A 27,428-nucleotide genomic window follows, 5' to 3' on the forward strand; every position below is an offset into this window, starting at 1 on the left:
TTTTTTAATTGTTAATTTTTAGCTGATCTAACAAGGGCAATGCAGTATAAGTCAAAGCACACAAAAATCTGGATATTAATCCAGAGGAATGAGAAATCAATTCATAGTATAAGTTGTCAGTGATCCTAAGGTCCAATACACTTAGTGAAGTAAATTATATAAAGTTCATTGGACAGAAGTGTAAATGATAACTTTTATATACTTCATTCAAGAGAAAAAGAAGTAGCAATGAGTAAATAAGTATGATTAAAAGGGCAACACTAAGTATCCTTTTATTCAGTAACAGAAGTCTCCTTACGTCATTACAAATTGGCAGCTGAAGCAGAAAATTGACAATTGTATAATTTTTAGCTTGTTATCAACATCTCATTGGTATTAAAGTAGACATCAGTTAAGACACAAGTATTGCATCAGTGCAGGGTTCCTATTTTCAATACATTATTTTTGGAAAATGAATGAAACTGGAGTGCTGGTATGTTTCTTAAAAGATGGGCAGCACTCTGATTTACACAGTAGCAGCCATAGATCTGAAATGATGCGAAGGGTCTGAGATGACTCATTTATTGTTATTGCCCTCAAATGAGACATGTGAAAGATTTTAATTTTGTTTTGAATACTGTTTCACATAAAATATCCCATACTTACTGCAGATACTGGGCTTTTTGACAACATCCCAGCTTTTTGCATGGATGTAGGACACAGGCCATGACAATGCCCTTTCCAGATTTTTGCCTCAGGCAAATGGTCATTTCTGTGGATTTGCATTCTTACTTAAATTCTTAATTTGTTACAGGGGGGCTAGGAAGACTTTCTGTCTTGCAGTTTTGTCTGAACTTTGGTTGCCTCCAATTGCTGGATCTGGTTGGAATTTTCACAGCCAATCACATACATAAGAAAGTTCCTAAAAACAGAGAGGCTTATGAGCTAGAGCCAGCAGTTCCATGGGTAGATGGGACATGAAGGTTTTAAAACAGAAGGGGAGGGGGAAAAAAAAAAAAAAAAGCCTTTTGCACCAGCATGGCTGAATATGCATATGCTAGAAACTAATACCAATAGATACTGGTAATAGCAAAAAGTATGCTGCCTGCAAATTAGAGAGCACAGTCAACATCAGTCATTCCATTTGTAAATGTAAAGGGTGATATTTTGACAAGACAAAAAACTACAGAGGTACTACCTAAGCTGCTGGAGCCAAAGTGATGCATTATGTACAAGAAATGGGGAAGAATTTTAGTATGAAACAAAAAAAAAAAAAAAAAAAAAAAAAAAAAAGTTCAAAGCAGCAGGAAAGGAATCACTCGGTAAGTCTTTGGGAAGACTAAATTGGAACCAGTGATATATCAAGTAGAAATGGCAGCATATATGTCTCTAGATACAGATGTAGCTGAAGAATGAGCTGACAGCACTGGCTATGTTTTAATAGTTTTAATGAGGGTCAACTGAGTGCAAGAGTAGAGTAAAGATGAGTTGCAGGTACTCCTAATGCCTAAAGAAGCAATTTTATTCTCAAGACAAATTGGCAAAAGCTAGAATTACTGGGTAGGGCAAAAGGCATTTAAATTAAACTAGAAAATAATTTTGTCAGAACAGGTAGGGAGGGTGGGCCAGGAAACATCCATCAGAGCATTAAAACACATTAAAACACAAGGAAGCATTCTCACTGCTTCCAATTGATAACACCTATTTCAAGTTCTGTAAAGAAATTAGTCTTTAGCAACTTATGGTAGTGATAAGTAATCTCTATGGTTTTTAGAATTTCAAGTCTATATACCACGAAGAACTCATCTATCATAAAGATGAGATACTGTGCTTAACAGACATATTGTCTGAAGTGTGAGGTTTCTAGAGGCTGACAGAGAAGTATAGCTTTCTCAGCAATCCTTCATAAATTTAAGTAGGTTATTTAAGTACCCATTGAGTCCATTTAAAATGTTGAGGTAGTGAACATTGGCTTTCACCAACCTACAAAATGCTAAGAGTTATTATTAATCATTAGCATTAAGAATTATTATTAATCATAATAAGCATAAGAATTATTATTAATCATTAAAGACAAAATATATGGTAGTTCTTCAAGTTCCGCACTGATTGAGTGCATTATCATGAACTAATCATAACATGTTCTGTACCTAAAGGATTAAGCACAGTGATCAAGAAAACAAAAATGGAATTCATACTGGCTGAGAATTACAGTACACTACCTGCAAAAGCAGGCATTCAAGAATGAATGTTACCAGTAACTAAGATTAGTACATGTCATCAACCCTAGCTCTAAATAGAAATAGTGGTAATTTTACATAGTAACACACGGAAAATCTTAACAGGTACCATATTGTTAAGTGTCTCAATATCTGTTTCTCAGGGCAGAAAGTGATCTTGTAGCAAAAGGTGATAACATCACATTGTGGTATCTTCACTGAACACTGTGCAAGGAGGGTGCAGCATCACACACTTTAGTGCCAGGATTTGTAGTGTTGTTAAATTTGAGACTTTTCACGAGCCTGTCCAGTGATAATCACAATTCTCTGTGGATTTCTGGCTTAGATGCTAAACCCATGTCTTATATGATGAACTTTTTCATGTCTTCCAAGTGTTCCCTCCCTTTCACTTCATGAATTAGCTGTCCACAACCAGCTTACCTGCTTCAACTTTTTATTATTATCTACCAATTGTTAATATCCTAAGCACACTTCAGGCCATTTCTTAGATGGCATAGCCCCTGCCCTAGTCATTGATTCCTAGTCTAGTACATTTCAGCAAATGCCTAAACTTTCAATGTATGAGTCCCCATCAAGAAGTAGGAGGAGATGCTCCAGCTAACATGGAGTGTGCGCAGCCGTGCATAGATGCCCATGCCTTGCTTAGCTCAGCAGGCTCCTGACCCAAGAGCTGTGGGCATGCAGGAAAGGGAGGCAGGAAGGGCTGGCATGCTGTCCAAGAGAGAATCATTGGGGAGCTACAGGAGAAAGGCAACTGAGCCTGCCATTTGTGCTAAGGGGGTAGCTTGAGGAGGAGATGGAGCTACAGAGGAAGACAAAACTGAACATGACTTTCAAGAAAAGCCTCTGCAGGCACCTGTCCCAGGGGAAAGCCAAATATTTGTGGAGATGGCAGACCTGGCTGCTGCACACCCACCTCTGGCATGTGGAGTTCCCATTCCAGCTGGATAGATGCCTTGGAAGAGCAGTTGTACTGAAGCTGCCAGCACTCAGGAGGAAAACAAATCTGCAGTGTATGTGACACAACTTGTAGGTCAGAGAGAAATGAGAGATTTCAGGCATAAGAGACACAACATGTCTTCAAAATTGCTTCATTCTGCTGCTCCTTCCAGAGTAGGTTTTTTTCTGGGTGTTGTGTGAATTAGTCTTGTCTGCTACTCCCACATCAGCCATAAATTTCAGTATAGTAGGAGAACTATTATTTGCTCTGCTCTTTTAGCACATTATACTCATCACATTGTCTGAGTAATGAACAGTGATCAAATCCTGTATCCTAGATCTCTTCTGTATTTTTGTAGGATTATGATGGATTGATAGGTTCATGGAATTTAAGCCACTCTGTCCACTTAAAAAGTACATTTCACCCAAGTCATATGTGAGAGTTTTGTTTTCTTTTTTTATAGTTCACTTAGGTCTGCCTTTTTTGTGTGTGCAAACAAACAAAACCAATAACACTAGCTAATAAAAATCCAGTTTCCATTAATGGTACAATACCCATTTGCTGTTCTGTTGTATCTTCAAGCTGATGTTTAAAGTCATACATTTAAATTTTGTGTGTTAGTGTGAGGGTCTTTTTCTTCATTGTGACCATGGGGCTTACCTTTCTGGGAATCACCATTTTGCAGTAGTACTACAAGAGCCTTTGACAGCCTCTCACATGCACAAGGACAGTGTCAATAATCCTTTGGCGCTTTATACCATTTACAGAAATGCAATTTATATGTGCAGAATTCTTTGAGGGTCAAGCCTTTCCAATGACAATATTAATTTAATGCTTTGTAAATGTTATTTAATCTTCACAACAGTGTTTGGACGTGGTATGGTTATTTCTACTGGAATGGCCTTGGATATTATGCATTCTAATGCATGTAGACCTGGATTATGCATACAGACTGTGTTTATTAGAAAGAAAACATTCCTCACTGCAATGAGAGAAGAATGTTTTGAAATCTCTTTCTTAGGCAGTAGATGCTTTTATAGTATAATTATTGCATTTCTGAACACGGTATATTAATCTTTTTTCCAACCACTCCTCAGCAAGCTGATGAGCTGGAAAGTGCAAGAGGCTTCGGAGTGCTCAGAGAACTCAGCAGCAGTGGTAGGGCAGTCAGGGAAACAGCAGAGATTCCCAAAAGTATCAAAAAGAAAGAAAAAAAAATTCTATTTCTCAAACTTTTGCAGGCATTTATCAGTCAGTCAAAGTCTGAGAAGACTTTCTCACTGGCCATTGCATAAGTAACACATTTGTCTTTTCCAAAGTTTCCCAATACCAGATCTGTCTGCCCTAGATTTTTAGTTTTTGTGGAGATGGGCAGCTCTCTGTAGATACAAATATTTAGCAGACCAGCACAGAAGACTTTTGTGACTGCAAAGGTTGATAACCTGAGAAGGAGTTGTCCATAACTCACCACTGAAAAAAATCCTGGAAAAACAGCTGGAAAATTCCAGTACACTCATCTAATGCTGACTTTTCACTGTGAAAACACAATGGGATCCATTCTCTTATCACAGTCAAATTGCCCATAAAAACCCTGTTGACTGAAAGAAGACTTAGCATGTCAAGTTTCCTTTGAATGCTTACACCACTTTTCAGGGAACTGTTTTGAGGATGGAGAATACTTTCTCCCTTCCCCCCTTCCCTCTCCCCCCACCCTTTGCTCTCTCCTCCTTACAGAAATACACAGCAACGTATATATCATCTCTTTTCTACAAAAGACTCTCAAACACCACCCTTATTCTTTTCAGCTAGTTTCCTCTCGTTCTTAGTTGTGTAGGGACATGCTCTCTATTCTACTACAACTGGCATTCACTCTCTGATAGTTCTGTCCACCTGCACCATCTAAGTCCCCTGTTGCACATTGGATCTGATGAAACTGATATATGAGGTGCTCTGGGATCATGTGTCACATTAATAGACATGCCTAATAATTGGGAGAGGATGTGGGAAGAGAGTCACTCTGTCAGAATCTATAAAAAGTGCAGACAAGGTATGAAATTCCAGGCTAGCGATTCAGTGAGTCCCTGGAGTTGCCAATATTGCAAATGATATCCATCTCACACGTTATGGGCATGACAATGGTTCAGATAATTACTAATTTTGAGCTACACTATTGCCTGTTATAATAGATGTTATATGCTTTAGATGTTGTGCTAATTACATTTTAGCTAACCAAGCCAATCAGTCAAGTCAATGCCAAAGAAAAAATAGCAATCCCTGACATGTTACTCTTCTCTCCAGTTCCTTCTGGCTTCCAGTAAAGCTCAAACAAAGAGACAGGTTCTGAAGATGAATGAAATGCAACAGTTTTAAAGTGGAGAGATATGAATCGCAGATTGGCGTACTCACACTGTGGTATTCTCCGTTTCTAATCCCAGCCCCGCTAAAAGTAGACATTTTATCTGAAGGGCAGAAACAACCATATAATAGGTAAAAAAGGGGTTGATCTAGAGCTCCCTGAAATGGACAATTCTCCTATGAGTGACTTTGGATCCAAACTCTAAGAAAGTATTACATGTAGATTTTTTTTTTCTTTATGGCAGATAGTCACTTTAGAAATTTAAGTAATATTTGAACAGTTCATTTGGATCATTTATGTTAATAGGCTGGTTCTTAGTCAAAGGATAGTATCTTCATAACATAAAAATAAAAACGTAGTAATTGGTGTTTTGATCTTTGAATGCCTCGGAAACAGATGAAAGGAAATGTTTTAAATGTGAAACTTAGGTAAAATATCTTTGTTGTGTTTTATATAGAGAGAGATAGATATAATATTATGTAAAAAAAAAAAAGAAAAAAGAAAAAGAAAAAAAGTTGTATAATGTAATCATTTAGTGTTTATTTTATTATGTGTACCTTCTACTCAGAGGGTTGGCATTATTGTTCCTAACAGTGATGGATACAAGCAGATCATGCCCTATGACCTCTACCATCCCCTTCCTCGGTATGTAAAACAATCAACCAGATGCTAGAAATATCTAATACATTTATGGCTTTTTTAGTCTTCTCTGTATTCCTGCTTTCCTCTCAAATCAAGGTAACAGATGCATCTTTCCTCTTGCTCTGAACAGCTGCACATTAACCTGCAGATGTTCAAACACTGACCTGTTATAAATTCTGTTGCTGCAGAACTGAAATGGTATTCTAGCTGAAGCAGTAATGTAGCTTTATTAAGTGTGTGGTCCCTTTCTTTCTCACTCTTCCCCCACCCATCCCCACCCTACCCATCCCTCCATCTTCTGTCTCACCTTTCCTTTTCCCTCCCTTTATTCATCTGTGAACAACACTGTGATCCATGGCTTTGCAATGAACCATCAGACCTCTCTATCTGACAGTATTGTTTCCTGCATGCTTACAAATTGTGAAATTTTCATTTTACATAACATGTGTGATATGTCCTGATCCAGCAAACCAATGCTAATGCCTTCCCAGGGTCATTAATCCATTCGCTCCTCTGAGAACCCAGAGATCAGGGACAGGAATAGGGTCAAGGCCTGGTTTATGTTATTTAATATCTCACAATTAAAATGTCTTTAATGTAAAACATGAGATTCTTATTAAAATAATTACCTTAGTAATTACTTTTAAAGCAGTTAATAAGGCTCATGCTGATAAAAATGATGGAGAATAACCCATTGGGTTTGAAACATTGCCTGGACACACAATGGTATTGTGCTTTGTTTCTTCCTTTGTTAATTTATTGTGTTCCATAGTATCAGGCAACAGGAAAAAAAATAAAATATATATATATATATTCCTTGGTAACATGGTAGTCTCAGTTTGATATGAAGAAATCATATTCAGACCACAGTGAGAGCTAATGGAAGACACAGCCACAGATCAGTTCTCTCAGAGACAGAGGCAACAGACACTGAACAGAATATGAGGCTAGCGTAAGAGAGGGCTAAGCCAGAAGGACAAAATATTTCTTTCTTCCCAACCAGCAGAGTTTATGAAAAAATAAAAATAGAAAAAATAAAAATCCCCCCAACCAACCAACCAACCAAACACACACACACACACACACAAGAACTTGTCTGATAGTAGCACCTAATACCAGGGGCAGAGGAGAATGACAAACAATACTGAAGAAGTAGAGATGAAATCTGAGAAAGTGTTTTTGCAAGATTTACCTATTGTTCCCTCTGCCTTAAATTTTATCTTGAAGGAAAGGTACAGTTCAGTAGATACAGTGCTTACTTTAATGCATTACCACTTCCTTTCACAAATCCTCAGTGCTGCAGCCTTTGTAACTCAGAAGGAGCTGTGACTCCTTCTTGAAGAGCTGTACGGCAGAGACAACTTTTACCTTTCTGCCTTATACTCATATAAAACCTAAAGACCAATGCTGGCCTAGATTTAAGCTGATTTGTATTGCCAAGGTTGCACAAGGCATCTAGTAGCCTGTCCCAGTGGAACAACATTCCATGTCCCATGGAGTTCCAGCCACACCACTCCTATGCCTAGCTCAGGCTGGTGGCAAGAGTTTCTGCTGCTTCCAAAATTCAGTTTGAGACCTCTTCATTTAGATTTTTCATATTTAGAAACCTTAGTTGGGAAATTTGTCCAGAAGAGCCACAGATAACACATTTGAATTAAAAATGTTGTCCAGTTATCCATTTGTGGCATACAGAGCTTATGCAGAACACATGATGATGGATAAGACATGGTGTAAATGTGGTTTCACCACTTCTTTGTGGTAACTTACCAGTCAGTGGATTTACCATTCATAAACAGCTATTAATATAAACCATTTCACACAGGGTTTTACTACACTTTTAGCCATTAGCCAACTGTGGATTGTGCTTAAACGTACTGGAGCTGGTCAGAATAAGATGGGTTGATATGATGAAAAGTCAGAGAGAAAGATAAGTATTTTTAATTTTGTTTAACAATTTTGGTGATCCTTTCAGGGTTACTTAAAAATAATTCCTTTGCTGTGATTAGAAAGGAAAAAAAAAAAAAAAGTCAAAAATGAAAAATTGTGACCAAAATCAATCTTTCAAATATTATTTCAAATTTTCTTGTCAAAAGGAATAACCACATTTATGGCTATCATGGCAGTGATTCTGTGTCCTCTCTATGACAGTGGTTTGAATATGAGAGAGGAAATACCAGTCTGCATTTTATGCAAACAGACATACACACATATAAAATGATACATACATTAATATATATGCATCGTAAAAAAAGAAAAAAAAAATATGCATGACTTTTCAGAACATACACATTGTTCTGGGAATTTGTCATTACATTTTCAAATGGCACCTGTTGAGAAAAGATGGTTTCTGAATTCCTCCCACTGTCTCAGATGCAAAGAAACAAGGCCTATGTGGTCTATACCATGTAACCTGTCAGTATAGCCTCCTCTCCTTTTCTTTGATAATTTCCACTACTCTTTTTTTTTCCTCGCTTTTTTTTTTTTTTCTCTTTTTATTTCCCTCAACTCAGTTGTTTCACCCCCCAAAAAAAACTTCTTTTTCCCTCTATATTCTAGCAAAAGGAACATCATATGTTCAGGAGCTTACTGACTCTCTAGTAATCTGTAACAAAGATTTCTCAGAATTTGGCAAATTGGGGAGATTTGATAATCCCATCAACTAAATAAAAGGAATCAATTTAAAAGTATTTAGTTTCTATGGTAGTAGTTATGGGTTTAGTGGAGAGAGGAAGTTTCACACTACTAGTCTGTGACTTAAAGACAGCACCCATTGGAGTCCTTTTTTGTTTTCACCATTTACAAAACCATGCATGTGCAATTTTACTGACAGTAACCAGAAATAAAAGAAAACCAACTGCAGTTAACAGTTCATGCATTTGTGGGGCTGTGATGTGGGCAGCAAGGGTTCCTTTTCCTGACACTTCTCTGTTACATTTTGGTTTTGTCACAGGTGGGAAAGTACACCCTGGACTGCCTGTTCCTCCTCCTGTGGAGGGGGCATTCAAAGCCGCAGTGTCTCATGTGTGGAGGAAGACATTCAAGGGCATATTAGCCCTGTGGAAGAATGGAAATGCATGTATACTCTGAAGATGCCTGTTGTCCAACCTTGCAATATATTTGACTGCCCAAAGTGGCTTGCTCAGGAGTGGTCACCGGTAATGAGTTTTGCTTTGACGGTTTTGTATTTACTGTATTAAGAATACATCTTAAAATCAGAGAATAATGCTAATAGTTTAGTAAGCATGCTGAATTACTATCTTCCATTATTGTCCTTCCTCATTACCATGACCTCTGTTTCAATGATGTTATTTGTCTATTTACAAAGTAAATACTGAGGTTTAGTGTACTAATAGGATTAGTATGATTAAGGAGAATCATGGAAGAATAAATCAGATTTGTAATACTGATTTGTGATCCTCTGCTAACAATAGACTGAGAACATGAATGAAATGCACAAAACAAAAGCCGTAAGCTTTTTGTGAACACGACATCCTGATGTCCAAATTGGAGGGAGATGAATTTGAAGGGTAGGCCATTCAGCGGATAAAAAATTGGCTGGATGATTGCACCCAGACGGTGGTGGTCAATGGCTCTATGTCCAGGTGGAGGCCATTGATGAGTGGTGTACCTCAGGGGTCTGTCGTGGGACTGGTGCTGTTTAATATCTTTATCAATGATGTAGTGAGATTGAGTGCACCCTCAGTAAGTTTGCAGATGACACCAAGCTGAGTGGTGCAGTCAATACTACAGAAGGAAGGGAAGCCATCCAAAGAGACCTGGACAGGCTGGAGAAGTGGGCCCATGTGAACCTCATGAGGTTCAACGAGTACAAGTGCAAGGTGCTGCACCTGTGTTGGGCCAATCCCAGGCTTGAGCACAGGCTGTGAGAAGAACTCACTGAGAGCAGCCCTGCAGAGAAGGACCTGGGGGTTCTGGTGGACGAAAAGCTCGACATGAGCCAGCAGCACATGCTTGCAGCCCAGAAGGCCAACTGCATCCTGGACAGCATAAACAGAGGGGTGGGCAGCAGGGAGAAAGAGGTGATTGTTCCCCTCTACTCTGCCCTTATGAAGCCCTACCTGGAGCACTGCGTCCAGGTCTGGGGCCCCCAGCACATGAAGGATGTGTTCTTTTAGAGTGCCACAAATATGATCACAGGGCTGGAACACCTCTCCTATGAAGAGAGCTGGGTCTGTTCAGCCTGAAGAAGAGAAGGCTCCAGGGAGACCTCATTGTAGCTTTTCAATACTTAAAAAGCGCTTATAAAAAGGATGGAGAGGGAGGTGAAAACATGACATACTTTACCATAAATAATAAATAAATAAATAAATAAATAAAGACTTAATTGTCTGAGGGAATAAAGCCTAAATAGTTTCCCATTTTGTTTGGTGCTATGTTTCAAAATAGCTGTGTCACCCCTGGTAACCCATAAGCTCCAATACTTTGTCCAAGCAAAGCAGAATGGCTTCAGATGAAGTTGACAGGGTGTTACTGAGCAAATCCAACCTGGAATGGATGGCCACAAGCCAAGTAGCCAGTGCTGAAAGAGTGACACAGCAAAAGAAAAAAGAAAAAGAAAAAAAGAAAAAGAAAAAGGAAAAGGAAAAGAAAAAGAAAAAGAAAAAAGAAAAAAGAATGGTTCCAGGGGTTAAATGTCTAAACCAAATAAATGTGAAGAACACAAAGGTAAATATATATGCCAATTTTATGCCTTACCGTAACTACCAAATATTATGAATAATTTATAATCAGGGTTGAGTGTTTCTGCATCATGTTTTGACCTCTGCTGTACATGTACTTCTATTGCACATTCCCTTTTTATTTGTCACACTCATGGCCTACCGCAATCATTGCCTCATTCCTCCTTATATTTCCTTTTTGCAGTGCACTGTGACCTGTGGGCAAGGGCTCAGATACCGCGTGGTTCTTTGCATTGATCACAGAGGGATACATACAGGAGGCTGTAGCTCTAAAACAAAGCCACACATAAAAGAAGAATGCATTGTACCCACTCCTTGCTACAAACCCAAAGGTAATGAGAGAATGATTCTCATAAATTTTTCAGCATTTGTCCATGTTGAGCAATTTTGTTTTGTCATTACTAGCACTGTCTCCACCTGCAATGAATTCTGAATTTGTATATTTAAGGCCTGCCATTCCTGTTTGCCTGGTAGCCAGGTAGGGTGAATTCTGGCTCATCATTCTCATAAGCTCTAGAGTTTTGTTAATTTGCGATCCAGCAAGCAAAACTAAATGTAAATTTGGCCACAGTATAAGCAGTTTAAACCACATTGATCATATCAAAGCTAAATTTGCCCTGTATTCTAAAGGAATTAAATATGTAAACAACATTCAAATTAGATAAATGTAGCCATAATTTTGAAGAGCCTGTTCACAAGTTGTTTGCTTGAATCAGACAGAAACAAGCATTGTGTATTGCACCATGAAGTTCCTTTTACTAGCAAGGCTGCAAAAATACTTGAAGCATCTTTGTACAAGGGGGACTCACAATTGGTATGATTTCTTGACTTGGGCTTCACTGAGTAAGATTGAGGTAAATTCCCAACAGATTATTGAGATAAGGACAAACTTCTCTAGCCCTTTGGATGTTCTTATGGTATAGAAGTCCTATCAGTCCTGGAGACTAGGTAAATGGGCAATGGCCAGTAGCACCAGTCACAAGAATTTGTTTCCAATGGTATATCAGTGTTTATGTGTTTGTGTGTATGTACATCTCTATTGATGAAACTTTTTTGTGTCTGTACCTTCAAGTAATTGATGGTAATTTCTGAGCTCCAGCAATGTAGTTGAACTTAATTAGGGACTTAACCTCCAACATAAGAAAAAAATCAATCCCTTCTGGAAAATGAATTGCGATCCTGGTCCATATTATGAAACCTTATTATTAAGTGACCTGTGACTTCATACTGATCTGAGGTGAAAGAGTGAAATTTGGAATTTTAGTTTCTGTGCTCACTGGCTTGTATTAGACAAGCTTGTCAAGCTGCAAGGTTTCAGTCTGGCTGGAACATTGGAATTTACTGCATCTACCAGCCACCCAGTGGCAAAACCAAGATGCAGGGCCACCAGGGAGCAATGGGTGTGTTTACATTGCACACTACTAGACAACATGAGCTCCATCAATCCATGTTCCAGGAAGAATAAAAGGCTCATGCTGGCTGCACTATCATGACTCTGAGATGCAGTGGACTTGGGCTCAGTGAAACAGCCACATTTATGGGTCTTTATCTATTTATAATGTTCAGATCCCAGGTAAAGCAAACTCCTGTTTGCCTGCAACATGCAGTGTAAGCAAAATGCAGTAAGATGCCAAAAATCAGGTGGTGTATACCACCCACAACTGACTTCTGCCTATGGAACCTGGGAAAAGCTGAAAGACCAGCTAGGAAAGCTATTCTTGCCTGCGTCAAGAAGACTCTTCCAATGGGATTTGTCTGGGAACAAATGGCTGCTGTACATGGCTGCTTGCCGGAAGCAGACTTGCAACAGAGTGGCATCTTTACCCTAGATGAATTCTTGTGCTGCACTTTGTAGTAAATATATCATTAGTATCCAGTTGTAGGTGGTTCTTTCTTTCTTCCATTTTCTCACATGGGATGGCAGGCTCTATGTGAAGAATACTGTTTTGATTGGGTTTAATTTTACTCTTCATCTGAGTTCTGCAATTCCCTCTCAGTTCTTTCTCTATAATGCAGGTGGTAATGTTTGAAGATCCATGTAACTGAAGGCTATATCATGCTTTCAGAAGAAAGCTGAACCAGACATTCTCCAGACGTCTCTTCCAATCCAAATTATTCCATTTATATGATGGAAGCTTGTTATTTTTTTTTGTCATGAATCTAGCATTATGAATTTAAAGCAGTGGTTGTAGTAAAGTACCTCACTTCTTTTGAATGTTTTAATCTTAGTGTGTTTTTTCCTTCTGGAGCTGGATTAAAATAAAGCAGGAAAATAATGTTCCTAGTTGATTAAAATATCAAGACAAAAAAAAACCTGTGGAATACACTTTTACTTTAATGCACTTCCTAAAGAAAATCAAAATGCAAATAGTTATTTATTTATGCAATGCTATTTATTTCATTTTAGTTTATTCAAGCACTCTGTCTTACACCAATAATGGGAAAAGATAGGATAACCCTGGACTAAGAAATGATTTTCAATTTTAATAGAAAATGTGCATTCATGTAATAGAACTTTATGTATAATATAGGATTTAAGTGTTTTTCACTGGAACCCTTATAACAAGATATTTTACCTTATTGTCCAAAATTAAAATGTCTTCAGTAGCGTATGTTAGAAGTGATTTCCTTTCCTTTCCTTTCCTTTCCTTTCCTTTCCTTTCCTTTCCTTTCCTTTCCTTTCCTTTCCTTTCCTTTCCTTTCCTTTCCTTTCCTTTCCTTTCCTTTCCTTTCGTCTAAGCACACTATATAACATCAACATTTCTGATCCTCCAAATCATTTTACAATGTGGATTATAATTGACTTTACCTGTCTCTCCTGTCGAATACACACCTCTAAAAATGAAATCTTATTTAAAAAGTCACGTAACATACAACTGTACATGAGAGCTTTTTCTTTTTACAAGCACTTGGATCCAAGGAAAAAAAAAAGTGTAGAAGCAAGATCTGGATTTCCAAAATCCATAAAACAAACTGCAATGCATATAAATAGAAATATCTCCTACATTTTTTGGATAACAAAAGCGGTAAAATATGGATTAAACTAAGAGCTGTGCTGGCAAATATTCATCCTCAAATGGCACTAATAAATATATTAGAGTAAGAACTTGGCAAGCTATTTCTGGGAGACAGGCACAGTAACTATATTACCGTCCCTTTCCTCCCCAGTTAATATCTCGCTCCAAGAAAAGCTGCAGTAGCTGTGAAATAATGTTGTAAATTATTGTTCCTTGATGATACATGTACATCTAACAGTTTGGAAATTTCACATGCATATATGAAAAGTTCATCCTTATTCACAACAAAGTTACAGAAAATTCTCAAATATTCTGAATGACATTAATCTGCTCTTATTGGCAAATAAATATCTACACATGATCTAAACTTGAGAGACTTATGTGGCTTCTGAATGGCAAGTAAGCCTAGACCTTGTTCTCTTCAGTGGTCTGAGTTTTGCTTTATTTATGTTTTTATCCTGATCCTGGCCCAAAATATTTTTGTTAAAATGCAGAGCTCATTTTCAAATTATGGTGCCAAATTTGCTCTTTCTTTATACTCCTGTAGAGCTAAAACAGCTCCACTGCCTTCAGCTGAAATGCTCCACTTTGACACTGCATGAGAGTGGAATTTGGCTCAAAAAATGGAATGGCCCTGCACTCTCCAGAACAGAGCAACTCTTTATGTTGTGTGCATATCCTGGAGGGGAGAAAAAGCAGCTCCACTGTTTTCCATCAGAAATGACAGAAAAAGTATCAAGCTTGTTTTTTAAACCCACATAGCTGATGAACTGATAAAGTTGAAAAGTATAGCTTGACCATTTTATTACGGTTTCTCTGGGTTTTGTGGTATCACTCATCAAATCAGGATTTTCTTCCTTTTTGTAATCTATCAAAAACAAGATTAATGTGTCTTCTGAAGTTCTAAAATTCAAGAGTGAGCACAAGGATTTTATACATTTTGCCTTCACAGATTTCAGTAGAGAGTCATTACACTTTCAAGTCTGATTCCAAAAAAATACTTTTAAATGTGCCTAGTTTGTAGCCCAGTTGCATGTTCTGAAATGTGAATTAATTCACCTTAGAACACCACAGAGTTTTTAGCTGCAATAATAAACTATCTGGTCATATAACTAATCTCGTGAGCTTTATAATCCAGGTCCATAATAAGAAATATATCCATAATAAGAAATATATTATAATCCAGCTCCATAATAAGAAATCCATAATTCTGTCCCTTGTCCCCTTTCTCTTGTGCTCAGCCTCCATGTTAATGAAGGCACACATAAGGCTTAGAGAGAGAGGAGAGGCAGGCACACATAGGAGCATTGCTGCATGGTTTCTGTTTTGATGTGCTTGTGTTTGTTCTGTAGAGAAACTTCCTGTGGAAGCAAAGTTGCCATGGTACAAACAGGCTCAAGAGCTGGAAGAAGGAACAGTGGTGTCTGAAGAACCATCGTAAGTCTTAAAAATTTGTTCACAACAGTTGCTTGTGAGATGAGGATTTGGAGCTTATACTGAACTGATGTGGTGGAAATTAGTGCGCTTAAGGTTGTGTCACTTTTGTGTATACATTGAGGCCCTATGTATACATAGGGCCCTTGCATGCCCTAGGCTGCCTGAAATAGTGGAAACTACATTTCTTCTCTTGGGTATATAGAATTAATTCATTCTGTCCCTATTTTTCTTCTTTTTTTTTTTTTTTTTTTTTTTTTTTCCTATTCATTTGTCTTCTGTTTTGTGTATTTTAAGCCAGAACACATGGAGGGCATAAAATAGTAACAGTTAGTGCTGAAGAAAAAATGAAGCCTACAATAAAAAAAACTGGAATAGAATATTTCCACATAGACATAATAGCTGTCTTTTTAACATATCAGTAAAAAAAAATCTAATTGTAGGAATCTGAACTGGTGTGCCAAATTCACGACATGGTGCTGTTGAAAATAGGATCTAGCAGTTTCCACTAACACTCCACTTCATTAACAGCAGAAGCGCAGGAGAATTTAGAAAAATGAAGTGACCTAAAAAACTCTCAGAAATTCCTTTAGGGTTGTGTTTTATTGCACTTTATGAATAATTAATCATCCTTAGCCTAATAAAATAGCAATGAAAAGAACACTGCAGTAAGAATGGCATATCATATAAGACATTACCAACAAGATAATAAGCCATTACCAATAAGACTGAGAAATTACAAATACTATTATGATTATGTTTCAGATTTTTTATCCTGGAACTATGAAAAATGAGTGCTATAACCGGAACTTGTGTTCATAGTTTAATCAGTATCAGTTCCTCATGGCTGAGTACATGGTATTTTAGTTGCAACTGCAGCTGTGTATTGGACAAATATTATTCATTAAGCAATTTAATTGCAATTTTGGCACAAATACAATTTTTCTGAATTGAATTTGTGTGCAATTGGAACGTTGAAACAGAGTAAGAGATATACATAAAGCACCCATGAATAATAAATATAGTAATCCATCTCTCGTGTACATGAATGCATACATGTATACACACATGCATTTATATACACACATTTATACAACTGCACATATTCATATTTGTGTATATATGTATATTAGTAGCAGCTATAGCATATAATATAATAAGACATTATACTGTTTCCAGAGTAAACTTTGTAAGTTGATTATTTCACAAGCAAAGTCTAGAAAATTCTGTGTTTCTAGATGTGTGCTTATGGCTTGCTGCACTGTAGTAAACCACGTAACTAAAAGTGCATTTAGCAAACTGCAATTAATTTCTGAAGGCGTAAATAAAAATATGTATTGCCAGGAGTTTTACCAAATGGAATCATGCTGATAATTGGTCATATCTGGAAAAATTTGCAGCAATTTCATACAGTGGCAAAGTTTTAGATAAATTTTTTGAAGACTGTTGTCAGTACTGTAGAAAAAGAGTGCAGTAGTGTTTTATATGACTGTATGTAGCTTTAAATATAGCAAGAAGGGATTTGTATAGAATAAACATATGCGTTTTAACACAATACTCTAGAAAAACTTATGTGTGTATTACTTGTGGTGCTCTAATGGGGAAAGAAGGAGTTCAATAATTTTAAATAGTTATAATAGTATCTATGACATCTCCTTACTTTACAATTTTACTGTTGCAATAAAGGCCCTGACCTGCAAAGGTCTTGTTATCTTTTTACCCCATCTCATGCAACAGTTCAATGATACCAGTGGGATACTAATACAGTGGAGCACTGTCTAGTCTAAGTTCATTCTGCCATGGGGCAACATTTTGTACATTTCTTTCTCTTTACAAAGCACGACTCAGCAAGCATGAATAGTCTTTATTTTAGGCTGATGAGAAATCGATATGACATTAAATTTAATTCAACTATAGATTTTTATACGTGTTGACTAATAGCTAAAATAGAGGGTGAAAAGTCAGACTTTTTGTACAAACTTTCCCAAAGCTTGGAGATATCAATGTCTTGTGTTTAGCTTGGAATGATTTCTAGTGATAAGGCATGAGCAAGAAAGGCCAAATAAAAAATTAAAAAGCTTGTGCTGAAAGGCATATCCATGCAATCCCTGTCTGTAAACCTTAACAGCCATATGGACATTGTTTCAGACTATCTAATCTCTTGACAGTGACCTTGAGTGGTGAACTTCCCCAGAAAATAGGTTTCAGTGCTTCACTATTAATAGTGTTTTTATTTAATGTCTAGATTTAAAGGCATATTCAAGTTAAGTCCTGTTTATTAGATTTTTTAAAGGTATATAGTGACATTTATATATATATGTATATATATATGATATATATATATATTAATTTTTTTTCAGAGCTCACCAAGACACAGTTAGCAATCAACTTTGGTGCCAAGTTTTATAGCATCACTTGACTACATAGCAATTGCAAATACACCAATATGTTGAAAAGTAAGGTGAATTACATGATAATACATCTTTTGGCCTCTACTTCCATAGCTAGAGAGACACAAGGCTCCCATGGCTCACCATGCTGACAGATATTGGACTATCACCCACGCATATTGACTGATAAATCATCAGTGTGGAGTGTAGTTGCATGCTAATCTAAGTGTCAGAAATTGTGAGATTTTTTAGATACAGGATCAAATGCCAGCTGGTGTGAGACTGTGTAATGTTGCCAGCTCTTTTTCTGAGTAATTAGAACATGACCACCTATTTGTTAGTGTTTATCTACCTAAGCATCTCATTTCTTTGTAGTGTCTTACTTTGCTGTAAATATTTTCAGAAGACACATCTGTAAAATTACGCTTTAGTTTTACGCTTTCGTTTAGTTTTTATGCTTGTAAAAACTAATTCTAATTGTGTGTTTCTCCTTCTCTGAGCAGGTCTTCCCCTTGCCCTAATTCAGTAGAGTGGACCTGGTTTGAGCTGAGGAAGCCAGGACAGACTTTCTCTGAGACCTTACTCCTCACTTTGTCAGGGAAAGAATGATGGGAAGAGACAGCATAGAGGGGAGTGGGAAAAGTTGTAAAGAGGAGACCTCCAGAGAAAGCCTAGATAAGCCAAGTGCTAAGAAGGCAGTTCTGAGTTCATGAGTGTATCTGCTAGAAGCTGAAGTCCTGGAAGTCTCTTCAGACAAGATACGTTTACATGATTTTCCTGCTTGCTCTGTTCTGATGCAATAGCAGATGATTTCATGACTGAACATAGGTAGATGTCAGTAAGGACTCATCCTTCTACATGGCATCCAATGTTCTTCCTGAGCTTTCTTATGCCATAAAGTCACTGCTCCCCTTCTCCTCTACAGACAGGGTAATTCTCTGTAGCCAGCAGACCACTCTTTGCCCCTAACACAGTCATCTCTTCTTCATTATCATTCTTCAGGCAAAGAAAGCAATTCCCATCTATAAGCAACTGTTTTGTCCTTCTCAAAGTTTGCTTTTGATTGGAAATTTAAAAGTAAAAGCAGAAAATTTCCACAAAATTTCTTGTATATTTTGAGGTCTCATGCTGTCTTGTGATTATAATTACTTTCTATTGAATACTTTTTTGTTAGGAAACTATGAGTCATAAAGCTACGTACATTTTTTGCACTGTCCTTCCACCTGTAATTTGTGATCATTCTCTAAACTGTGCTGCTAGGACAGCAGATGCCGCATTTTTATTCCGTCTGCGTATAACGACTTCCATTTTTTATTTCTTCAGGATTTTCCAAAGGAAGCAAGTCTTCAGTTTAATTTTGTCTGTATATGTCTGTCTGTCATTTGCCTTCCTCTTCCCTCAGTTATGTCTGAATTTACTGCTATTAACAAAATTTGACAGAGATATAAATTTATCACAAAGAACTTTATCCCTCTGTCAAATTTGGTTAATATTCACCAGGAAATTCAGCGGTAGTGCTTCCCATGTGTTTCACTGAAATAGATGGTTAGGTAGAAAACTGTCAGCCTGCTAATTCCCCAGGTGAAGGAACACTTTCTAACAGAGTTTGGTCCACAAGAGAAATCAGAGAATCCACCTAGACATTCAACCTTAAATCCAAGTCCATGTTAAATTGGTCTTCATTGGTTCTGCTGCTCAAAGAATTACAACCAGTTCAGCCACTTGGAGGCTAGAGGAGATGGTTACATTTGTGTTGTTTGACCTGCTGCATCCCTACACAGAGTCAATTAAAACTTAATTTTTGACAGAACTAATAGGAAATACTCCCGACCAGTAATCAAGTATTGTAATCTCAGCTAAGACAAAGGTGCAAGGTGAGAAGTCCTTAATGTCTTATGGCGTTGTATGTATTGTTCTCCTATTGCTGTCCATCTCTGAAGCAACCATTCAGTAGACCTTAGAAATACAAAGAGAGAAATCTCAAAGAGAGAAGTCACAATATCTTTCTGTCTGACCTCTTGCACTGTAGCTGATTACACCAGCACAGCAGTACAGCGGAGTCAGAAAGAACAGTGGTCATGACTTAAAAAGCATGGGTTTTTCTGTGTGTAATGAGATTGGTTTTATGGGTGGTGGAGGGGTTGTTTAAAAGATTTCTGTCGCTAACTCTTGAGAAATGTTTTTGTATGTTAACACCATACCCAGCTTCTAACATATTGCCATAAATAACCCTCATACTAGCTGTAAAAAGAAGGGGAAAAAAAGAGGACAAACAATAATATCTGGATGCCAGATGGCACCATCATAGTGATGGGGCCACTTCAGTATGAAACAAAAGAAAATTCCTGACATGCATCAGTGGGGGGGCAGAGCCCTCTGGGAACTGGATTTGGATAGAGAGGCCAGTGTGGCAGAGTTACCCAATATCTCTTTCTTACTTTCCAGAACATATATACGTTTCCAGAGACATGGAATCTGTGCCATTCTGGTTTTCATTGTTAAATAGTTTCCACAGTTATGTCTATACCAAATTCACAGGTTAATATGTAAATTTGAAACCGCCTCCAAAAGCTTCACTTCAAGAATTAGGTACATTATTACTATTGCATTCCCAAAATAGTAGTGTTGTCACACAGATGCTATAAAATTTTATGCTGGTTTTTGTCCTCCTTATCAGTGTTATATGACAAAGACAAAGAAGCAAGTTTAGGTAAACTTCTCCATATTATGATCTAATTACATACAATTAAACTATCCACATGATCGTTGACAGAGATGAGCAGTGCAACAACCTAATATTAGTTAATGAGTTTTTACTATTCATTCAAGACACCCCTGTAGAGAATAAACACTGCTTAGAATAATTGGTTGATATCTGTAAATCACAGACTCGGCTACCTTTTCCTGGGTATTGAGACAGTGGTGAACTTATGGAGATCACCAATGATACAGAGTGATTTGACACAAAGTGGAAAGAAAAGACCATATTCAAACTAAACTGAAGAGAAACTATAGAGGGATAGATCGTAATCACTCCAATTGTAATTGAACCTATACAAGTGCCTCTGGTGCCATTACTCTTACAGATGGAGCCCTGAAATTTTATTGACAGGTGGTCATGACCTCTGTTACACTTCTTGGAACAACAGCCTCAATGCTGTGTGTGAGTGTCCTGTGGTATTACCTACATGTTAAATCCCATAGAAAGGTGGCCTCTCCTGAAGAAGGACAGGCTTGCATTTCAGTGCAAGACAAGGAGTCTGAAAGTCTGAGTTCAGTTACTAGTTCTGGCACAGAAGATTACTAAGCCTTTAAACAAGCCAATGATAACTTTATTTCACCTGTAGTATCTGGTTTTAGGAGATTTAAGAGATGGGTTTCAGTGTTTTTAACACCCTGATTTATTTGTATGTTAATACTTAATAATACTGACAAATGCAAACGGTCCTTTCAAAACTGAACTGGGCAACTGGTACCTACCCAGTATTCACACATGCCTGCAATTCTGTGAACAGCTGAAATTCATTTGTTCTTGCAGGTAAATTGTATGTGTACAGCCTGAATGCTGGACTGCACTGTTTCAAAAGTTGACCAATGCATTTGTATTAAGTGGTATATGTACAAACACCCATACTTTAGTTTTGCTGTTACATTAAAATGTATTTATAAATCTCATCCTACAAAAGCAATGAACTTAAACCTGCACTGTACCACACCTGAGTGAATCCTGTAGAAGTCCATTAATGTCAGTGGCATTACATTTCTTTTCCTTTGTTCACAGAGCACTGTGTGGCCCATTGTAGGCTTTTGTGCGCATGGTAAATCATGCAACAATCCATTTCTTTCAGCTAACATCAATTTTGCTCACATTGTGAAACATTAATAGTTATCAAACAAAAGAGAACATCCAAAAATGCAATTCATTGTTTAAACCCAGAACTTGCTATTTTGCCAGCATGTTTCTGTAATGGGAAATGGTTGTTGGTCCATCACCATAAGTGTCTCCATGTCAAGGAAACAAACATAGGCATTTGTTTACAGGAGACATAAATTTTAAAATCTTTTTTTTTTTTTTTTTCCCTGTAATAGTTTTCCACCTTTCATTCTAATCTGTTTGCTTTCAAGCTTGAGAAAACTGCTGCCTACACAGATGCCCAGAGGGGTGGCAGGCAGAGGTGCCCTTCAGCCATAGCACAGCTTCGTGCAACAACGTAGGCAGCACTCACGCAGTTGCGTAGCAGCAGGCATGGTTAGGTCAATAATAACAGAACAAGGTCATGATGTTCCCTCCTACCATCTTTCACTTCACCAAGTACTGCTCTCTCTAAAGTGGGAGCAAAAGACTTCTCTTTAAAATATTTGAAAGAGTTCTCAGAATACACTCAATGCTGCATTTTTCTGTGATGGAAGAAGTGTTATTTTTGCTGTGCAGAGGAATAAAAGATGATTTTTGATGTAATAGTAACATGCATAACACTGGGAAGTTTGCTATGAGCCATAAAATATTCAAAGTAATCTGTTTGAGGCAAGAGTCATCTTTTTGTTTTTATTTGTACAGCAATTAGCCCAGTTGGGCTTTGGCTGACACTACTACTGTAACATTACAGCAACTAGTCATTATGTTTGTCTTATTCATTAAGGCTGTTATTACAGAGACTGGTATTAAAGTAGGATTTAATTAAATTAAATGTACAATGACATCTGAAGCACCTCCATCATTTCCTGTTTTTTAAAATATCCACTTCTCAATAAACCTCCACCACTTTAGTTTTCAAAGAAGACACAGTTGTCAGCATACCGTAAAGCACAATAGTGTGCAGTGGAAGATATGTTATATGCAGAACAAATAACTTTAAACCCATGGAATTGACTGCTTATTATTCAAATACTTTTTATGTTCTGTGCTCACCATTTGGCAACATTTATCATTAATGACCACACAAAGATATCTCAAAGTCTTTGTAATTTCCTTTGTAATTAAAATAAGGATAATGGAAAATTCAGAACCAGTGTATATTTATACTATACATTCACATCACATAAATGTTCAGTATCTAATGACAATTCCTGTTTGGAGATTTTATATGTTTGTTTTTCTGTTTTTTGTTTTGTTTTGTTTTGTTCCCTCCCTCCCTCTCTTCCCCCCCCCCCCCCCCTTTTTTTTTTCCTGCTTTCACTTCTTGGTTCTACCAATTCACTCTGTACTTCAGCAGCTAGCAGGTATATTTGAATAAAGTTGACTTTCAAATGTATTACTTAAAATGTAGAAATTGGGCCTGGAAAGCTGAATAAAATACAATTTCCTAAAGGTATTCCAGTATTTGCATTATGAGTTGCTGACAAGGGCAAAATAATGTAATATGTGGCATTTGTAGGTTAAGTATCATTTCAAAAAGAATCCAGTATGCTTTATTAATATTCTTCTGTTTCCTTTCTCTTTTGTTCTTGTGTTTGTATGGGTGATATACATCATGTGTAAATATTCTGAGTGTGTAAAGTATCTCTGTTTTTCTAAATGAGTAATTTTAATGTCTGGAAAAATATAATCCCTTCTGGTTTGGAATACAGCAGCCCTTGCAGAAAGCAAAGTTACACAACAATTCTGAATGTTAAAAAATACAGGGAATAGGGCTTTTGATGAAGGCATCCACAATGACTTTTTGTGTAACCTAAGATTTTTACATCTTAGTTTGTCATGCCAAGTTTTATGTTCAAATTAATCAAAGTATCTAAATCACAGTGGCTGACATAGACTGTTTACTCTGTGACAGATTTTCTGCATCAAAATAGTATTATAATAATAGCAGAGAGAAAATAAGATGAGTGGCCCACCTGTACTGTTAAAATCTATAATCCCTTCTAAATGAAAAATCACCAAAATCACCAATTGTAGGGGTTGGAAGGGACCTTGAGAGATCATCGGGTCCTGCGAAAGCAGGTTCCCTACAGCAGGCTGCCCAGGTAGGCATCCAGATGGGCCTTGAATATCTCCAGATAAGAAGACTCCACAACCTCCCTGGGCAGCCTGTTCCAGTGCTCCATCACCCTCACCATGAAGTTCTTTTGCATGTTAGTGTGGAACTTCCTGTGATTCATTTTGTGGCCGTTGTCATTTGTCGTGTTCCCACAAATCACTGAAAAGAGGTTGGCCAAATTCCTCTGTCTCCCATGCTTCAGGTATTTGTAAACATTCATAAGATCCCTTAGTCTTCTCAAGGCTGAACAGACCTAGGTCTCTCAGCCTTTTCTCATAGGCTCCAGGCCCCATAACATCTTTGTGGCCCTCCGCTGGACTCTAACGGTCTTTGAAACAAAACCAATCTTTGTCATTTGCAAGATAGAATGTCTTAGGATAGAGAAATTGAATCATTTTTCTTTGTTAGTTTCTCAAAGGTTTTCCTTCAGAATGAAATCTTGCAGTTTTGAGAGCAGTATAAAGAACAGTTCCAAATGTTCCAATAATATATACAATCCATTTATTTCCATTGTATTATTTCCCATGTATAGTGCTAGCAATGGATACAAGGGCTATAACATGTTATAAGCACCCACAAAAAAGTGGGTAGAGAAATGCACAGTATCTGCTTTAAGAGACCAAGTTATTCCAGTGAGGGGTTCTGGTACATACAGGCTGTGGGGGCACCAAGTTCCCCTCTTGGTTTTGGATTCAGATTTTTCTTTAGTGAAGGGAAGGTCCTTTCGTCAACTAGAGAAAGGAAGTAGATTTAAAAATAATAATAATAATAATAATAAATAAATAAAAAGTACATTAAAAAGTACATAGAAAAACTGTAAAGGATGATAATCACAAAACTAAATTTCCTTTTTCTCTCTATCAGGCTGCTCATAGGATTCTCAAGGTAAGAAATGAATTTCCAGTAGTTTTAGGTAGACCTATTCCGTGGAACAAACAGATGTATTGTCTTCTGCCCTGGAAGGCAATGCAATTCTTGAGGAAAATGGCACCAAAAGTATAGAATTCAGTCTGTTTTGCTTATTGTAAGGATAGCTGCAAAGTGTTTTGATTAAAGTATATATAGACTTTCAGAGGCAAAACTCGGGGGTATGTAATCAGAGAGATGAGTAACAGTCAGAAAAAATCCAGAATAGAAATGGAACACTTTTTTAATAATGAGAAGGGAAATGAAATGCACTAGGAAAAATAATAATAATAGTAAAAAGCTAAAGAGATAGTGGGCTTTTATCTTTTCATGGCTTTGAATTAAGTCTTAAAGACAGTTTCTGCAGCACATGTTCAATGGTTGACATTATTTTCCTCGGAACACTGTACCTAGTATATAACAGCCTATTTAGTAAGTTTTAATGATATAGCTGTGTTATCACCTAAGGCAAAGGTGCTTTAGGTTGAATCCTAGAAAAAAAAATAGTTAGTGGGATTGTGATGCATATCAGGAGTTTCCAGGATTCCTTACATTGACAGCTTTTAGGATAAGCATAGATGTTCTCAGCATTTGTCTTCCTTTCTGGAGATGAGATACTCCAAAAGTTCTTGAGAGCCTTTCTACTGTTGCTGGTTAGTTGCCAGCTAAACTCCTACATCAAGGTTTTTATGTGTATTTCCTAATAGCATAATGATAAGGTGAAGCGTTTATTTTTCATTAAACAGACTTTGGCTTGGACAGGCCTATACTACTTTTGCTTGCCTGGTTGTTTATGGACATTGCTCACCTTGTGCTCACTCTTTCCCTCACAGGTTTATTCCTGAGGCTTGGTCCTCCTGTAGTGTCACCTGTGGAGTGGGCAGCCAGGTGCGACTTGTGAAATGTCAAGTGCTCCTGTCTTTCTCTCAGTCTGTTGCTGACTTGCCCATTGACGAATGTGAAGGTCCAAAACCTGTGTCTCAGAGAGCCTGTTACAGTGGCCCTTGCAGTGGAGAGGCAACTGAATATACTCCAGAGGAAACCGACCTGCTCTATGGCAGCTTACAGGAATTTGACGAGCTCTATGACTGGGAATACGAGGGTTTTACTGAGTGCTCAGAGTCCTGTGGAGGAGGTAAGTGCAAAATGTTTCTGTGTTGCACATGCTTTCTCTGCTTAAGTGCATGCTTTTCAGTGAGAACACCCATGGGCTTGTTCCTTTGATATATCTATTTGAAAAGACTTGGATGAAAACTGTAAAACTCCCAAGTGCATGACATGTTTTACACAGGACTTTGAGGTTCCATGCTCTGGCTGTCACCAAGAATGATCAATGTATCATGTATTACTGTTTTCATGTATCTGCAGATCATTCAGAGTGCACTCACACAAAAGTTACTGAAGTGATCTTGTGATACAGGCAATAATCATGTGTCCTTTTTAGTTTTTATCTCTTGACTTGTGCTGTGCAAATATAGACATGTGGAAACAAATGGTCCTCCCATAGCAGATGCGTTTGATTATTGATATTCTAAGGGCTCAGCTGGTTCTGTAACTCCTACCACTAAGTGCCACTAGCTCTGATCTCACTGCTAAGAAAACATATGGTAAAAAAGTACTAATGGTGTAATTGCCTGAAGCTAGCAGACTTGACACTTGAAGCTTCTCAGAGTTAATCAAGGTCACAGGATCCACATGTTAGGGAATGCTAATGTGCAGTTCTCTGATATTCATTTTTCCCATCATTTTGTCTTGCTAGTTCTAAAAAATTATCTCTCTCCATTATTTTAAAATTAAATCTAGATTTTTTTAACTGTCCTCTTTCTACGTGAGAAGTTTCAGGCTACTTATATACCTAAATACAGAATGAATACTGTAGAACTGGAAACCACTCAATGGTTCATGAATGCTTAATAGTTTGATCTGCACAGATTTACCAGTAATCAGTTACAAACTTAAAAACAACAATAATAATTAATGAAAAATAATGCAAGGGATTTCTACGCTTACTTTTATCTTGCTGCTGGTAGTCAGTGTTTAGACCAGTTCACAAAGAGTTGTATCATTGCCCCTATTGCTCTGATTCCTACATAAAAAATCTGACACTAATGTATACTAAGTGATGATGAACACTGACTTTACAGGAGTATCTGCCACATATTGAGTCTACTAGTGAGCACTAATGATTTGTCGCATTTGCGCTGTGGATACTGAAACCTGAATATCTTCTAGAAATGTCCTGTTGAAATGAAGTCATTTCTCTAAATACAGTGATTATGTGCATATTTTTCCAACATAGACTGAAATGACAAAGACATTTTGCTTTATAGTCTTTCAATTGTCAGCAAAAACCTTTAGCCAAGATTTCTTTTTGTCTGATGTCAGCTCCAAATTTTGCAGATTAGCAGATGCTAAGTCAGATACTTTTGCAGCCATACGCACAAGACAGGTCAAACTAATTTCATTGGTTTTGGAATCTCAAGAGAAGAAATTGGATAGATGCAGAAGTAACCTTTCACCTCCTAGAAGTAGCAACCAGAAGGAATTAGTTAGTCATTTAGTCTGCTGTTAGTGGCTGCATTTCCCAGAGCTGTCATCAAATATCATGTAACAATTATTCTATTCTGGTAGATATAAACATAGAAAATCTCATTTGATGGTATTTTGAAAGTTAACTTAAACTGCTTAGATTCATGTCCCACCCTTACACCCTTTTGTATTGCAATTTCCCATTCAAAACTGATTTCTTTTTTTTTTTTTTAGAGAAAGCAATTTTAAAGAGAACAGCTTTTGTTCTGGTAATATTGTCCATAGTAGAGCTTAGAATTCACTTACTTGACAAGCATATT

General features: G+C 37.3%; 1 protein-coding gene across 1 annotated transcript in view; it reads left to right on the top strand.

Moving 5' to 3' along the window:
• ADAMTSL1 (ADAMTS like 1) overlaps positions 1–27,428 on the top strand; it is a 198,426-nt gene that overhangs the window by 85,419 nt on the left and 85,579 nt on the right. The window contains exons 10-14 of the mRNA XM_082783255.1: positions 6,110–6,160; positions 9,108–9,312; positions 11,042–11,189; positions 15,227–15,311; positions 25,413–25,714. Of these exons, the coding sequence (XP_082639381.1) occupies positions 6,110–6,160; positions 9,108–9,312; positions 11,042–11,189; positions 15,227–15,311; positions 25,413–25,714 (791 nt within the window). The remainder of the gene's footprint in view (positions 1–6,109; positions 6,161–9,107; positions 9,313–11,041; positions 11,190–15,226; positions 15,312–25,412; positions 25,715–27,428) is intronic.

This window comes from Aythya marila, assembly GCF_965140915.1.
Source record: "Aythya marila genome assembly, chromosome: Z".
NCBI lineage: Eukaryota > Metazoa > Chordata > Aves > Anseriformes > Anatidae > Aythya > Aythya marila.